The sequence below is a fragment of the Lagopus muta genome, chromosome 16, assembly GCF_023343835.1.
Source record: "Lagopus muta isolate bLagMut1 chromosome 16, bLagMut1 primary, whole genome shotgun sequence".
In the NCBI taxonomy this organism is placed as follows: Eukaryota; Metazoa; Chordata; class Aves; order Galliformes; family Phasianidae; genus Lagopus; species Lagopus muta.
In genome coordinates this window covers 11,169,634-11,187,515 of record NC_064448.1, presented here as the reverse complement: position 1 = coordinate 11,187,515, position 17,882 = coordinate 11,169,634, and the positions used below count along the sequence as shown (strand labels likewise).

The following is a 17,882-nucleotide window of genomic DNA, read 5'->3' as shown; positions in this document are numbered from 1 at the left end:
AAAAGCATGCAATACGTTGTTCCAGGATTGATGAAATTGCAACTGTGATTAAACAAATAATGTTAATTGCCATCTGTAGCATTCTACCAAATGCACTGGTAAGAGCAATCAGTGCATACTCCGGGTTTTACCAGCAATTGTAGGTTTAGCACAACAAATCAGCTAAGGATGTAATCGTTTTCCACCTCCTCTCCTCTGCTCAGGATTTTGCACAGTTTGTACCCACAGAGCACAATTCATTTTCATGATCTGCCTGGAGGGAACTGCTCTCCTGCTATTTTCAGCTCTGCTGTCAATTCTCCATTCTGGATCCCGCCATTGCCTTTACTCAGGACAGCTGCCCAACATCACCCATCGGTAGGTTCTGGTTCAAGACTTAGCCAAAGACATCACTGATAACTTCCCACCATTTTGACAAAATGTCTAACAAATGCTATGCCCCTTCCTTAGGCAACCTCTCTTCCTTCTTCCAGGCATCTTCAAAGTGAAGCAAATATTTCAATCCATTTTACTTCATCACTCTTCTTGGCATGTTACTAAACCTAGAAATTATTCTCTCTTTCTGAACGTCTTTATGTCATACATACTTGAAGAAAATCCATCTGGTCTTCTTGTTTACCTTCAAATCGTCAGCATCCCTCTGCTCTTTCACTATTTTTGTCCTTCTTAACTATGCCTTTCCATTGCCTCAACAACCTGATTTTTTTTCCCACATGCCTCAAATTTGAGCTTTAAACAGTGGCTCTTGCACAGTCTTGCCTTCTTTCACCTCTACCTTGACATTAGGTCAACTGCTTCTTCAAAACCCTCCAAAGAAGCATTCCCTTTCATGTTAGCTTCCTTATAGCACACTACAGCACTTCCACCTTCAAAAACCAATGTTCAGTTGCTATAGCTGGATGATTCATTTCTCAGACTAATTTGATCTAAGCTAATTGTCTAGACAGGCAAATTGAACCTCTGTCTGAAAGTATCTTTCTTTGCCACTAGCAACACAGGAAGCATACAGCAAGGCAGAGCTTTTAGACAGCTGAAGATAAGGGAGATGATTCCCACGCTAACTACAATGCTCCAATAGTACCACTTCTATTTTCCACATGGAGAAACAAAGACTGATGGATCTGGTGTCCAGCTCACGATCAATACAGAAAGACAGGAGCAAATGCAGGATTAGATTACAGCTCAGAAACCTTTCATTTTAATTTCCAGACTTCTTCACCTTTACAATGAGGTTCCTTAGCCGTTCTGCCCCATTCCCCCAAAACTGTTACATGAATCATTTCTTTTAAGTCTTTAAAAGAAAGAGAGGAAAGTTAACTTGTGTGAGAGACACCTCATTGTGACCAAGATTTTTTCCACTTTGTTAAAGTCTGCTTGTCCTACAGAAATTATATATTTAACCTGAGAAGAAATACACTACTAAACGTATAATTCCATGCAACCTAATTTTGCTTTTACAGTGTTCCATACATTTATTCAGTCTCATAAATGTATGGCACATCTATTTACATTCTGCTTGTTCTGATCGTCTCAGGCCTGGCTTCTCCAATTTGATACTGCTTAGCAACCCTTAAAAAGGATGATTTATTGTACCTCTCCTCATTCCTCCCAGACACTGGAAGGAATAATGAAACACTGGGGAAAGCTGCCTGGAGAGCTTTCGGAAAGCTTTGCTTTGGAGATCTTTAGAAAAAAAAAATCACTAAGATCTGACAAAAAATGACAGAAGTAGAACTAGTCCTTAGATGGAAACAAAATAGATCTAAGTGGTTTTATGGAGTCCTCCCCTGCCCTGCAGTTTGCAATATATTAATATCTCTATAACACCAACTATAATTTATTATAGAATTAAACACAACTCTGAACTTCTAGTGTATTCTCAACTTCCTTTCTATGATCAGCAGAAGCTAAGCTTGTCCTAGTCATCAAAACAGCTCTGTGTAGACAAGGAGCAGCTGCTGCACTGGTTACTGACCACTGTTCCACATCTCCTTTCCCAATTCTGCTTGTGGAACTGAAAGATCTGAGTTACATAACAAAAAAAAAAAAAAAAAAGAATGGAAAATGGGCAAAATCACCTACTGTGAAAATCTGAAAAGATGACTTTGTCCTTGATTTGAATAAAAGATAAATTTAAAAAAGCATTAAAAAGACCTAAGAAAAAAATATAAACAAAAAAAAAAAATTCCTAAAATTAAGTATAGCATGTAACAATCAGACTGAATTACTGCACGCTCAGCACTGTAAACCAGTTTGAAGTGAGGTTTTCAAGCACACTCCGTTTCCATAAGACGCTTATGAAATCATACAGAAAGCTCAGTGTAATATGACTTAACACCTACAGGAGATTATGTTTCCATATCTATTCTTATTGCGATTTTCATCTTCCTTGGCTGTATCCCAGGATGCCGTCTGCCCCTCAGGTAATGCCTGCAAAAAAAACAACAGTGGAGGGTTTATAAAAATCTGGACAGTACCTGCAGGTGGGTTACGATGGCAGAAGAGGGCAAAAATAACAATACTGCATAATTCAGTAGTCAACCATGCAAACGACTGTTCTGGAAAGGGCACATTTACTAACAAAGAAAACAGAGCTTGGTGCAGACCATTTGCATCCCTTGGCTTCTGCTAGCTGCTAACGCAGATCTAAAGGGATGAGGAGACTTGGTTTCTGGCTGCACAGTCACAGGTTAAGCTCATTTCTCCTACAGAACAGGGAGATTTCACGTATATACATTAAACTATAAGAAAGCATCCAGAGAAAGGCTATAGAGGGGAAGGGTGTGAGGGCTTCAGTGTGTGAGAGGGGTGGCTGAGGTCGCTGTGTTTGCTGGGCACGGAGCAGAGCAGGCTGAGGGGAGGCCTCATGGCGGCTGCAGCTCCTCACAGGGAGCCGAGGGCAGCACTCTCAGCCATAGGGTTTGGGTTTGGGTGGTGCTGTGTGGAGCCAGGGGTGGGACTCGATGATCCCTGTGAGCAGGGATCCAAGAGAGGACAGTCTGCGGTTCTGTGCACAGCTAAGGAAGCCCAGATGGTGGAAACAAAGGGCTCAGGCTTTGAGCTGAGCACATACAGTGGTTTCAGCTATTTCTATATTGGTGATGGGGTGATGTAATACAAATCACTCGCTGATTTTCTCTAAGGAAAAACAGAAAGCTCAGAGTTTTAGATCACGTCTATAGAAAACAGGTAGAAAAAGGTAAAACATACAAACTGTGAAAATAAATGGTCAACTTCCCCAGATTTACCCTTTTGATGGAGGCAAGGAAACACAGAGGGTTCTGACACACTGTAACAGGTTGCCCAAGGAGGCTGTGGATGCCCCATCCCCAAAGGCATTCAAGGCCAGGCTGGATGTGGCTCTGGGCAGCCTGGTCTGCTGGTTGGTGACCCTGCACACATCAGGGGGCTGGAACTGGATGAGCATTGTGGTCCTTCTCAGCCCAGGCCATTCTGTGATTCCATGAAACCAGCAGCAGACAGCACTGCTTTACCATATAGCTTGAACATAAGCAAATGAGCTACTTTCCCTTCAACACATGTCCAGTGAGGATTTTAAAGTCATAAAGGCAGAGCCAGGAAAGTGCCAGCTGTGATGGTGTCTGGCTGGAGGTTGGTCCTGCTTTCCTTGGGAGATGGGCTGAGCTGTCCATGAGGGATGGTCTCTCCAGGGACAGAAAGCCACAACCTGCACACAGCTGGTGCAGCTGGAGCCAGCCCAGCCTTGACTTGTGCTGCATGCAAAGCTGAGGAAAAAAACAGCTTTGGCTGTGTTTTCTTGGCCTTCTCCAAGATCTACGCCCTGACATGAGCCTGTATTACTAAAATCAACCACAACATTACAAACTGTACTATTCATAATCCCAAGGGAATTAAGGAGTTTTTACACTGCACTCACAGGGGAATCATATCTGCCTTGGCTAGCAGCAGGTAGTTTGACAACTGGAAAATGAATTTACATTCATCTTCACAAGCCATCCAGGTCTATTACAGTTCCTGAATGCAATAGCAGAGAGACACAATTATTAGGATCTACAACACTGGCATTACAAATAAATTTAATAAGAGCAACCCTCTTGCAGACCAAATCGTTGTGAATTTCCCCCAGAGGGGTTCCAGGACAGAAAATGTCAGGCACTGCAGCACTACCATGAGCCTGCTGACAAAAGACAGGGACAGCAAGTTCCTATTCAAAAGCCCAGGAGAAAGAGTAATAAACTCTGTAATTGGCAAGGGCTTTGATCACACATATATTTCCTTTACAGACAGCTGTTTCCAAACAGAAGCTCATCTCCTGAGTACAAAAAAAACAAACCCACAAGAATACCAAACCCACATTAAACAACAAAAAAATCCCTGAGTAAAAGGGAAGAGATAAGGACAGTTCATTTTTGTCTTTAAAGATTAAGGAAAAGGTGCCTTATTTTTCCACTAATATCAAATTACAGCAGACAGACCAGAGAATGGCAACAGTCATTAGACACCTAATCACAGCCATGTGAAAAGGAAAATAAATTCTTCCTCATCACTTCACCAGGAGGAGGCTATCTTGGTCAGAGAATACACTTTCAGTTCCAAAAAAACTCTTTCCAAAGTAACGCCATCCTTTCAGGTGATTTGTTGAAATTCTCCACTTAAATTCCTGTTTCCCAATTTGCCTCACACAGCCTCCACAGATTGAAGAACTCCAGAGATTGAATTCACCTCACTCAAAATCAAAGAAATCGCCACTTTTCATGAAACTTTCCATCTCTGGAGAAACAAAGGGCAGTTCTGCTTGGTGAGGAACACAAACCATACCTCTTCTTCTATACAAGCAGCTGTACAAGCTAGATTAATTGCATATACACAGGTGGTGCAGCACTGACACTTCTGCCATGAGATCACTGACAGTGTAGCACTGAGCATCAAAACTGCGTTAGAGATACAAAAGCAAAAACAACAATTATGATCCACTTGTATCCAGAAAAAGAGCTTCATTCCTAATGGGTTTTGTGCAGTGAATTGCACAGCATATTTCATAAATATGCACTCAAAAGGAACACTTCTGTTTCTCTCTGTAGTATGAAAGAGGGCAGACCAAGATGGATCTCCTGGGTATCAGAATTTGACCCACATGTGGTATTTCTATAGGAAACACTCTGGATTCTTTGTTCGATTTATTAACTCTAAAATGCTGGTGTTCAAAAGTCTGGGCTTAATTTTTAAGCCTTCCTTTATTGTCTTCTTTTAGAGAAGAGTAGTGAAATGCATACTGACATACCTTCTCTGCAGTGGAACTCATAATGATGCTTTTTAAACTAAATTGATCTAATTTTTATCCGAAATTACAGGGCCAGATCTCTAAAAGTCAGCTTCATCTCAATCAAAATTTCCAAGCACCAAAACTTGGATACATAACCAAAGAGCTCACATTCAGCCGAGGCTTAGAGCAAGTCAATATAAATCTCCAATGGAGGCATTTAATTAGTTTGCAGTTTGGTTTTCATTTAGAAGCATGAAAACCTGAATCATTCCTTTGCACTGATGTATCCCAAAGCTGCAGCTTTGTTGCTGAGTGCAATGCTATCAGTTAAAAGCCTCACTGCCCATCCCACAGCCTGCCATGTAGTCCTGAATCCCTGCAGCTGCTGTCTCAGCAGAGGTGGCAAAGCTCTTCCCACAACTCTGCTGTGACCCAGGGTTAAAAGTGCTTTGGCTGAAAACAAACAAGTAGGAGAAAAAAAAAACCTCACAACAAACCAGCAATGTAAAAGAAATAATTCAGCCAGTTCAGCTCCCCACTCGGTACACAGCAAGGCCAAAGAAAGCCTTAAACCAGTGTAATCCAAGGACAGCATATCTAATGCAATCCTGCTGACATTTCGTAGTGCTGTGTCACAGGCTGAATGGCAGGGTCTGGTCTTTTGAGCAGATAGAGGCATTGTGGGCAGCCAGAAATGAATGGGTTAAAATCCTGAGGTGATTTTTAAGTCATTAAGACTCCTCAGGAAGGAGCCACAGAATCCAAAGCAAGCAAGCAGTCTTGGTAATGCACAAGAGAAACATGCTTCAGTGACACCCTAAATCATATTTGAAATTTGGATACTTAAGCTTATTATCTCTGCAGACAGTAATTGGAGCTTGCAGTACAGTTAGGGACCAGCGTAGCAGCTCACAACAAATCAGGGCTGATATGCTCTGAGAAAGGAACAGGTGGCAGTTAAACAAGTCCCGTTTAAATGTTTATGGCCGTGCCTAATCCCACACAGTGCCATCTACATCCAGTGTCAGTGACGGATTGTTCTCTCGTGGCTCACACGTTTTCCTGCCAACCACAAGGAGCAGACACCTCGGCCTGAGGTGCAGCTGGCAGAAGGAAATAATGCACACACTGCAAGTGCTGACAGGTTCCTACATTCACACTCAGTTACCAGCCAATTCACACGAGCACTGCCACCACTTGCACCATCACATCCTGGTCGTTTTCTCAGTGTGGAGTTAGATGTAAGATGCAAGCACTTGAAAACTTTCCTTTCAAGATGTCATCGGTGAAACACGTGCCCTAGTGTTCTGCAGGTGAAGGAGTATCAAAGAAAAGCCTGAATGCAACTCCCTGATTCCTCAGCGGAAGTGGGAATGCACATAGATAAAAAACTGTCACGTATGACTGATAGGTTCTGTTCAAAGTGATTGTTCATGAGAGTGCAATTATTTGGGAACATGTCACTAAACAGGCTCCCATGTATGCTATCAATCTGCAAAGTAGGTAGAAAAGCAGCTTCTTAGAAGAAAAAATATACACACGGATGACATTGATATAAGTGTGTAAAAACAGATTTTAAGAGACAAAAATAAATTTTCAGGCCTTTTCCTTATCAGAGCTTACCAACCATTTTGCACAATGTTCTGCAAGGCAGGTTTTCCAGCCACCTTAAAATTACTCTTCCTCCTAGAAGTTACAACCCTTCAGCATCCTCCCTGCAATTTGCAGTGATGCTGTTGGCGGCTGAAAGCTGCTTGGAGCTGTGCTCTGAAAACCAAATTCCACCAACTAAAAGGATTGCCACTTAGGGCAACTGCCTCTGATTGCAGGGTAGGACAGTGCAAGCGATTTAAGAGTTTGTGGCATTCTCCAGGCCACTTCTTGTGAAGGAAGGAATTATGCAAATGTATATAATGTCATCGTCATTACATACGTATTTAGATAGCACTTTCTGGGAAAGGCAGAACTTGTGGAGCTGAAAGTTGCATTGACATTTTTCATGCTAATGTGTTATTTTGATAACTACCAATGCCAGTGCCAGAAAATCACATATATGCCAGCACCTGTTTTCTTCCGAACATCAAGAACTAGAACTGAGGGCATCTGTAATTGAGCTGAATGTAGTTTCGGGTACTGTTCACAGAAGTGGAGGCCAAGAGAGGCTAAGTACATCTCCCAAGAGAATTACTACCCCTTTTTAATATTTAACCAAGCTCTTTGAATTCATACTTTAATTAGTGTCCTTGACTGTGGCGCATGAGTGCATGGCCCTGGTTAGCATACAGTTACCAGAAATATTTGTCATGACAATCTTTGATGCCATCTGACTAAAACAAGTACTCCCTGGTGACAACCAGGAAAAGATTATTTGCAATTATGGCAAACCCCAGCATCAGTGATACAAACCCTATGGACTCTCACTTGCAGGGTGGAAAAGTGAGCTGCTTTCATTAAGTAACTTACTTTTCACAGCTGTTAAGTTATTTTTAAGTAGTTTTAATGCCACTATGCATATTAATTACTTATTGCCTTCCCACCAGCTTACTACATTCATTATAATTATCGCTTGCTCCAGCAAAGTCTCACATATGTTTGATGTTATTTCCCCATTTTCTCCTTCTCCTCTGAACGTTTAATTGTCTTCCAACCCCTCCCCAGTGCCATTGTTCTTGTCATTTGCATTACATTTCTGGTCACTCCAGCTCTGTGGCAGGGGAGTGGAGGGGCTGCTTTCACACTGGCAGCTTACTGCTCACCTCTCTTTTCACGTAGTCGCAAGAACAGATCATTTACACGTCCTCTGAGACAGAGGTATGAGTATACAGAAAAACTCCATTTGAACTACACGAGGTTGCTGCCTTTGCCTTTACAGTTTGGCACACAGAGGTCATTAAGCTGTGATTTAATTTGATCAATTGTTACAGAGCATTTAGGTTCCAAAGTACAAAAAGCTTTCTTCTTCTTCAAGCCTAGCTTGCACTATTGTCATATAAAGCACATTAACAAGTAAGGGACTACAGGACTCCAAATCTTTCACTGAGTTCAGCAACAGTTATTATCTCTCCAGGGGAGAGAGAGCGCATGGACACAATGCCATCCTCTCACAATGTAGTAAACACATTTTCTCTTGACCAGGGAGCCACCAAAGATTGCCAGTGTTGTAAATCCTAGTCTTATCAACAGAAATAAGTTGGAAGAAGGCAATGACTAAGAGAGTAAGTGAATTAAGGAAAAGGAGCTCTGCATACAGTTAACCTTCCATCGCAAGCATCACTCCTTCGAGACTGACACTTCTCCACTGATTCACGCGAGCGAAGGTTCCTCTCACCTCATATTCCTCTTTAAATCCATAGCCCTGTCCACGTTTCATCTGGGTGATGTGCTGCAGCAGGTCGGCCACTCGGATGGCTGGCTGGAACTGCCCCCGTGGGTAGGACATTTCCACTGGCTCGCAGCTCCGATACGGGTGGGTCTGGATAGTCAAGGTTGGCTGAGTCATCTCTCCATGGCTACTGTCTGTTTTAAAGACAGGGAGGCAAAACAAGCTTTCACCTATCTGTGACTGCCATTCTCATTCCTTCTCCACTTGTCTCTCCATCATCCCACTGGCTGGTGCAGGCAAAAGAAAGTAAAGAAATCAAAGAAGCACACAGTGCTGACTGCTGCCCAGAAAGACCAACTCCCATTCAACTACTTTTTGTGTTGAAGAGACAAACCCAGAAGAGGGAATGGAATGAACAGCCAATCAGGCACAAGGATATAGCACATATAGTGAAACAGCAAACTTAGTGTGAGCTCTGCATAACGATCCCACTGGGATTACATACCTTCCTTCACAAACCTGCAAAGAACGGGACCAAAAGATACAAACAGATGAGGGAGATTTGGGGCGTACAGCATGAGATGAGTGAAAGGAGCCCAAGTTAACAGCAAACAAACCACCAGCATTTCAGATAAGCTACGCAAGATGTTAGAGGCAATTTAAAATGGTCTATAAATTCAAGCCTAAAATGTATGTCAATTGCAAAATTGTAATGTTAGGTAGAAAGAATAGAAGTATAGAAACAGTCCCCTTGCATGCACAATCTTAACATTTAGATATGTAAACTTAATAGATACATATCTTTTTGAAATAAATATTTTACAAATATCTATCATCACAGGGTTGGAATTGTAATCTCTTATATCCTCCAGCAAAACTCCAAAGACACAGCAAAACTTCCTGTTGAGCTGACAGAAACTTAAATAACCGTACCAGAGACTACCAAAATATTTATTCTTAACAGGAGAAACTCAGAATAAATGAACAGTTTAGGGGTTTATCTACCAGAATTGACCTGATGGAGAGTTTACCAAGTGAAACAACTGCTCTTTTTCCTATGGTTACAGATATCTAAGATCACAAACTCCCAGGCACTCTGAGTCTCTTTGGTCTCACTCTGCTCCCAGCAGGGCCACCCAGCACTGCTGCCCAGCATCACATCTCAATGACTTTTGAGGATCTCCAAGGAGGACATCCAACACCTCTCTGGTCTCCATGCCAGAGCTCCAGCACCGACACAGTACAGCAGTTCTTCCTGATGGGTTTGGGTTCCTTGGTACATACAGGCCTTAACATCCTGCATGGATTCTTTCTGGTCTTCCCCCAAAAGGGCCTGTTAGCAAACTGAAAATATACCCTTCTTTCACTGCTCAAAGAAAAAAAAAGGTAGAAGATTGCATACACCAGGCTCCTTTCATACAGAACACAGATTGAAAAAGAGCTCAAACACTACTCCTTGTCAGCAGTAGTACAGTCATGTTTTAGGAGGGATAAAAAATAAATGAATCAAGTTGCAATTTCAGGGTGATTTCTGAGAGATAGAAATATGGCCAGAGTTACTGTAAACATTGCTATCCTTGAGAAACCACCGTGAAATTTTGTTCATAAGCAGTCAGGATCTCTGCTCTGTTCCTCATTGCAAAATTGGGCAGGAGCAGACAGATTGGGGCATTAGATTGCCTTTTCAGCAAACGACAAAACAATGACATGACAAAACTTGACAAATTATGCTCTAGCTGGTTCTGTCTTATATTGGAGGTAAGTTATCAAGACAGGCATATGTTCTGTTTTGGAGGACTACGAGAAGGAGAAAGGAATGACTGCAGTGAATGCACTGCCACGGGGCAAATTATCCCTACAATACATGGATACAGCTGATATAGAACATTAGATATAGATAGATGAGTCTGATGGTTGAATTATCAGAAATGCTGAACATGTCCTGCTGCTTCTGAAATAAATGGCCATCGCATCGATCATTCACTCTGAAGATGAGGCTACTGGATTAAAGATTTCTCGAGCTGAGATTCTCATAAACAGTCACATTCCTCGGACAGCACAAGATTTACAGACCTGTGGTTCTAGTGAAGCAACCTTCACATACAAAATGTGAATAAATTTGGGATTTAAGGAAGAGTAACATCCAAAGCATTTGTATAATCATCCCTAATGCTCCGACTAATGATAGTGTGAGAACTCTGAACAGAGGGAATTTCAAGGCCTATTAATTCCCCTAGTTGGATTCGCTTTCCCAGAGCATCTTTCCTCCCCTGTTCCCTATTAACCTCCTGTAATGGAGAGGAGAAGATTTTTATCGTGGACCATTTCCGACAGACGTACTATGCTTAATTTTCCATCATTAGGTTTAATACAAACCCAATTTCACAATTGGCTTCTCTGAAGAACCTACAAGTAATGCCACATTTTTATCAGCCCCAATTAAAAGACATTACTACATCCCTATTCGAGAGGGAGACTTAAAACTTACGTGTGATACTAGTGCTAATAGAGTCAGGGCACATGCAGAGCACAGACTATTTGTATAGCAGGGCTCTTTTTCACATTTTTAAATTCTGGTGTTTTTGGGTCTCTCCTCCCAGCAGTATCCAAGCAAGGGGTGAAAACAGTCCCCTCTCCAGAATAACTTCCCTCCAACTAGAGTGGAAGTAGATGAAGCTCAGCAGCGAAGGGTCTGACTCCAGCCTTTAAGTTTATGGTGACAGCTGTGCTCCTGGTCTCTTTGGTCAGACAGAAATACAAAATCTATTGATTGCAGCAGCAACTCTTGAAGCATCACCTCTCACCCAGCCAACTGCTTCTCCTAAAAAAACCCCGTGTCACACAATCTGAGTCACCCTGCCCTCAACACTAGAGCACACAGAGCTGACACAGGGAACATCACCTCCGCTGGATTTCTGTGACAAACACATCCCAGGTGGCCTCTGTGCACTGCCCAACAGAAAACCACAGCCCGAGACCTGCACCAGCTCGGGACGGCTGCCAGTTCTTTCCACAAGCATCTTATCTGGGACTAGGAAGAGATCAGAGGAGATTATTACGGAGATAAATTACTATGTATGAGGCGAGTTTAGTGTTCATATGTTCTGCTAATAAAGCCCAATTCCAGAAACATATTGTTCCTTCCCAGTGTAATCACACCATGAGTCGGAACCTAAGCATGGTTAATGAGGCGCTCAGGCAAGGCACTCTCCCTTCCCTCAAGATGTGCAGTGAGCAATCTGGAATGGAGGGTAGGAGGGGAGGCAGCAGCAAATCCATCTCTCATTGGGATAGTCAACCAAGCAGCCTTCAAGCATTTACCTTTCTTTTGCTTTTTTGCATTGCCTTTCTGCTGGTTGCAGCAATAGAAGGGACCTGTGCCTTCTGGTGCTGCTGTTACTGGAAAAGGCAACAGAACCACCAGCCCCTCAGCCACGTGTTCTAATGGCTGTACTGATGGCAAGTCATAGAAATTTACAATAGTTCCTCCTGTCTGCCCCCATCTCACAACTACCCACCCTGTTTTCTTTGAGAGGGAATGACACTGAAGTTTTGCTGGTGTTTCTGGAGCGCTTGTGCCTTTCCTGAGTTTTCAATGAGATGAGCAAATGAATTAAAAAAACTCTTTTGAAAGAGGCATGAAATAATTTACAGCAATATTCAGAAACTAGTAAACATATAGACTGCAAATCAGGTTTTTAGGATGATATTTCATATGCCCTTCTTATTTCTAGTCAAACATCCTCATTCTGTTGATAGGAACACAAACCAACACATTTGACTTCATGCCAAAGACAGACTAGCATCAAGAAATAATCCAAATGTGAAGATTTCAAGAGACGGTGATTCATCCTGACCCCAAAAGTTGTGCCAATGGTTAATTACCCTTGCTGTCTAAACATTTCTTAATTGCAATTTGATCTTGCTAAGCTTCAGTTTCCAGACACTGAATCTTATTATACCCCCTGTTAGATTAAAGAGCCCTCTGAGTATTTGAAATCTTGACCTGTGCAGGCACTGATCAAATCACTTCTCCAGTTTCTCTTTGATAAGGAAAATCAACTGGGTGCTTCTGAAGTCTCATTTGGGCAGAGCATTCAGGACCCCACTTCCTTCCTACAGACATCTCCAATTTTCTAAAGTCTTTTTTGTGCAGCCATAAACAAAACAGATATTCTGTGTGCTGCTGGAAACCCACTGTTCGTAACAGGCTCTTTTCTAATGCTAGCAGCTGCAACAGCAAAATATTTTGTCAGCTTGCTTGTTAGCCCTTGTTAGCACAACGTGTTTTGTCCCCGCGCTAAGACACCAGTTGCCAATGTAGATATTTTGATTTCTGGAAACTGGCACTTTCATTATCAGTCAAATAGTACATGGAATGCCCTGAAATTTTGTAGAAGATGTTAAATCAATGGCTCACTGGCTCACACACAACTTGCTTTGACTGTGGAACTCTTCAGGCATCTCAACTTATCTGTTTGGTAATGGAACTGCAGATGATAAAATTTAGCAATGTTGACTACACTTTTAATACTCTCAAGTTCTCCCTGCCTATGAAATGGCACTTCTGTGACTCTCTGCTTTATTGGAGAAGTAATCATAAACTTGTTGAAGTTAACTGTGAAGTCCTACTCTGCCAAGAGAAACAAAAAGCAGCACCATATGCTGAGAAAAGCTCATGCAGAGGCCGACGAGGTGACATCTTTCCCCATTTGGTGGGTAACCCTGAGGGCAAGATAATATTGCTCACCTGCTGCAACAATACCTTCTATTATACACTTTTGCTGCTTCCCAGACAACTGAAATAAATGGCTCCTTCCACAGAAAAAAAAATAATTCTGTAGATGTCAATGATGAGGTGAAGAAGAGCTGAGAAACTGAGAGCCCCAGCCTGCAAACAGCTGTGTGCAGCCCCATGCAACCTCTGCTCTCGGGAGAGAACCTGCCCACCCGGGGCAGCTTTTGAGATGGAAACTTTAGATTCTTTTACAGAAGTTATCTTCATAGAATCATAGAACCATAGAATCACCAAGGTTGGAAAAGACCTAAAAGATCATCCAGTCCAACCGTTCACCTATTCCAATAGCTCCCACTAAACCATGTCCCTCAACACAACATCCAGCCTTTCCTTGAACACCCCCAGGCTCGGTGACTCCACCACCTCCCTGGGCAGTGCATTCCAGTGCCTGACCACCCTTTCTGAAAAGTAATACTTCCTCATGTCCAGCCTGAATCTCCCCTGCCGTAGCTTGAAGCCATTCCCTCTGGTCCTATCACTAATGACACGAGAGAAGAGGCCGACCCCCAGCTCACTACAACCTCCCTTCAGGAAGTTATAGAGAGCAGTGAGGTCTCCCCTGAGCCTCCTCTTCTCCAGGCTGAACATTCCCAGCTCCTTCAGCCTCTCCTCATTAAGCCCTGTGTTCCAGACCCCTCACCAGCTTCGTTGCCCTCCTTTGAACACGTTCCAGGGCCTCAATATCTTTCTTGCAGTGAGGGGCCTTGTTTCATAAACAAAGGCTTTGTTAGTCCGCAAGACAGATGTGTAGACATACACTGTAATGCTGCCTTCAGATTAGAAGACTGACTAGAAAACAAACTTACGCCTCAAGCAAGTGAAAGCAATGCTGCTCTAATGTGTGTTGAACATGCAGAGTTTATTTCAAAAGTTTTGCTTCAATATCTTTAGCAAAATATAAATAAAATTTGAGCACTGTTTGTGATGGATTTTATTGCATGCATGTTCAGTGTCTCTACTAGAGTAAGGGTTGCCAATTATTTGACATCTTCCAATGCTGACTACAGGATGGCTAATATCTCTTCTCCTTCCACTAGAGATAAATAAGGTGGCACCTGGTAAAACTAATTTGCTTTTTGAGTGCAACAAGGCTTGATTTTATGGTAAATATCTAGCTATAATGTGCTACATACAATACAATCAGTGGTATGGCAAAGCAAAGTCAAAACATCATTTCCCTAATGATACCAGCTGAGCTATAAAAGGCAAGTTCCTTAACAAAAAGCCTTCTGAGATCAGTTTTGACAGAGCAAAGCATACATTGTTCATTTCAAAGGCTATAAACAAGCCATATGGCTGGAGTAAATTATTTTCTCTATATTTAAAAAGATTTTTTAAGGATAACTTGGTAAATACTTCATAAAGTGCATTTTAATCTTAATAGGACTATGGAACACAATTGTTTTTTCCATCAGCACACAGGAAAACCCTGCTATAAATGTAAGAAAGCTGCTTTGGTGATATGGGCTGAAAACTGGGACTACCGGGTTCACACGTCACTGTGCAGCTCTTCAGATGTATGGGTTTCTCCAAACCTATGTGAAAAGATCTATCTGCATTACAGAGCAATTCATCAGCTGGAGAGCTACTGACAACTTCAAACCAGCACTCACAACACAAAAAGCCACTAAAGCCTGGGACAGTTTTATTATTTGTAGTCAAAAGGAAATGTAAGGGAAATTCAGCTCAAGCAACAGCCCTCAATGTCAGACACCTCTGGTGCAGGACAACATGAGCACAGTGAACTGAAGTGAAAGACTCTCCCACAACCTCTTCGAGATTGACGTGGCCACAAGCACTGAATAGACTGAGCCACTGATTTTCATGTTTTCAATGCAACTTACAAAGTCAGACTTGCTAATGCAGCAATATCAGCAACATCAGCATCTAAGCATTTTTTCTTCAAACGTTAGGGCTGTGGATAAACTCAGAGCAGGTTGGATAGGCATGAGCAAAAGCCCACCCAAGCTACAGAGCAGCGACATTCAGAGCAAATTTCTTGTTTTTTTTTTTTGTTTTTTTTTTTAATGCAAGCCAGGATTTGTTGAAAACATCCCAACAGTGAGCTTCCTCTGCTTGTTCCACCCGTCTGCAAGGAACCACGAGGCACTACTGTCCTTATCCTCCTGGGGGAATAGGGATTCTCCTTATTAGGATACTCTTGCATAAGGGAATTGAGAAGATGACATGAAGGGATGAAAGAGGAAGGCGGGCTGGCTCCCCTGAAGAGCCTGCACTGATGTCATTTGCTGAATGACTTTGACTTCCATGCACGTTTTCTCCAAAAACAAGCTCTAATGTGGTACCATCTCCCACTCAGACTTTACATTAGTCATACAGCATGAACCTTACTCAAATATTAAAAGCAAGGAAAACTGCCTCCTTAACTTGCTAGTATTAAATATTCTCTTTCCCAGCAAAGATGCTTGCGAAGGCCATTAAGTCTTGGAATCTACAACTCTAAGTTAAATTACAGAGCTAAAAACATGCATTACATGAAAAAAGTGTTAGTCAAGCACAAGACATGGCAGAGGCACAAAAAAAAAATCCCCTGTATCTTAATATCAAGAAATCATGTCACAGTCAAGCCTAGGGAGTCATCTAGCATGGCAGATATAAAACATTTATTAGCAGAAGGCATAACAGATGGGAACAAATAGCAGTGAAGCACAGGTGGTGCCCAGAGACAGATATTGGTGGTGAGATGACTGAAGCCCTTTTTAAGATCTTTTTCTTTCCCAGGAATTAATAAACGTCAAAAATTAAACTTATTTTGCTCATACAGCATCATCCAATGTCTGGTAAATCTGTCTGTGAGGTCAGAACATCAGGCTTTCCATTTGTCTGCAACTCACAAGACAGAAATTCCTTTGGTGCTAAGAGCTGTTTTGCAGCACCTGTGGCTGCTCAGTGCAGGTGCAATTCAAGAGTGAGCAGCGTGTGTAAATCATGTCTTAAAATGCTCTGTGCTTAACTTCTTGTGTGTAAGACCAGGATATCAATCCTTACTCAGCTCAGCTCAGAGATAATGGTTAGTAGATGCTAAGTTTTGAAGAGTTTTAAATATGTAGAGCTTTGGATACAGAAGCACAAGACTACTTTAATTCCCAACTCTCTTATTTCTTTTTCCTCTCTAATTGTGGTGTTTTGAAAGCTTTGAGAGCTCTTTTTGGCTTTTTCTTTGCCCTGTGAGAGGCACAGATTGACTCTATTACTCCTTGAGCTTCTGCATCAGAAGTATGCAGTTTGCTGTCTGGACACAGGGCTAATAACACCTCCCTCAGACTTTGGTACCCATTTTCACAGATGCTGAGCACCAGTGAGAGCAAAATGCAGGTCTGGGCACTGTTTCTAAAGCACAGCCAAAAGATAAATCCACCTTCAGACCTTCCTGTTGACAACGAGTCTCTGGGAAACAAGAAGAAACCTTCTGGAAAAGACGACTCCTTCTTCATCAAAAGAGGGCTTATTCATCGCCATCAGGCACGTTGATATATAGCAGGATAAATGTATGTATTGTGGCAGTCCCTCCAAGCCTCTCTGGCTGTTAGTCTGTAAGCCAAAGCACTTAAGTGCTTGGTTGTAATTTCTTCCTGGTCTAACTATAGGCCTTCAGCGTGCCCAGAGTAATGTTTAAAGCAGACATGGTAGATTACTGTGTCTGGAACTGAACATTTACTGTAGATAATCCAAAATGACAGGTTTCATAAATACCACTGGTTAGATTCTGATCAACTACATATCATCTTTCTGATTCATAGCAGAGGAATTGCCTTCTTCAAATTCCACACGCAGGCAGCATCCTCCAGGGAGAGCCCGAAGTTGTAGGCTGTTATTACTCACTTTCAAGGGTATACCTCCAGTAAGTTTCTGAATAGCTTCTTTTTATCAGCTTACAGTTTCTGTCAATTTTGTTCTCTCTGTTAACTTACTGTGCTAACATACTTTTAAAAATCCAAAAGCTAGGAGCTGCACACACTGCAGCACGCAACCATCTCCCTCTAAAGTGACCAGCAGCCACAGCACAGCCTCCACCTCTCAGAACCTGCCTTTTCATTACCCTGTCACGTCCATACTGGACTGCTGCAATATTTAGCATTTGACTCCCATTTCCCAAACCTACCCTTTGGCTCCCACCTACATCCGTATATTTTGAACTGTCTTTTCTCAAACAAATAAATAGAATCAATTAACAGCAATAAGAAGGCATGAGTGAAACCAAAGACTTTCCAATTAACAAAGTACATGATCACGGGATTAATTATGATTTTGAAGCCCAGCCACTTAACAGCATTGTCTAAGTTATTTGCAAGATGCAATGAGCATGTTTTCTCTCCAATGAGAGAATACCACCATACCTGTCTTACCTAACAGTGTGGTCGATGGAACTGTGTCTGATGATACTTTGAGAAGGAATTCCATTCACCCACACGACACGGGTCATTGCAAATCAACAGCAGATCAGCAGGAAAAAAAAGTTACAGAAAATGAAAACAAGGTTAGTTTCATCTCATACT

The 17,882-nt window shown here is 42.1% G+C and overlaps 1 protein-coding gene across 11 annotated transcripts in view; it reads right to left on the bottom strand.

Moving 5' to 3' along the window:
- Nucleotides 1-17,882, bottom strand: part of PTPRT (protein tyrosine phosphatase receptor type T) — a 425,958-nt gene that overhangs the window by 32,000 nt on the left and 376,076 nt on the right. For 9 of the 11 annotated variants that reach the window (XM_048963311.1, XM_048963312.1, XM_048963316.1 and 6 more), the window contains 3 exons: nt 17,733-17,768; nt 8,574-8,761; nt 2,343-2,430 (listed from right to left, as the gene is read on the bottom strand). In XM_048963311.1, the coding sequence (XP_048819268.1) occupies nt 2,343-2,430; nt 8,574-8,761; nt 17,733-17,768 (312 nt within the window). The remainder of the gene's footprint in view (nt 1-2,342; nt 2,431-8,573; nt 8,762-17,732; nt 17,769-17,882) is intronic. The other 2 variants (XM_048963318.1, XM_048963320.1) reach the window with 1 other exon arrangement.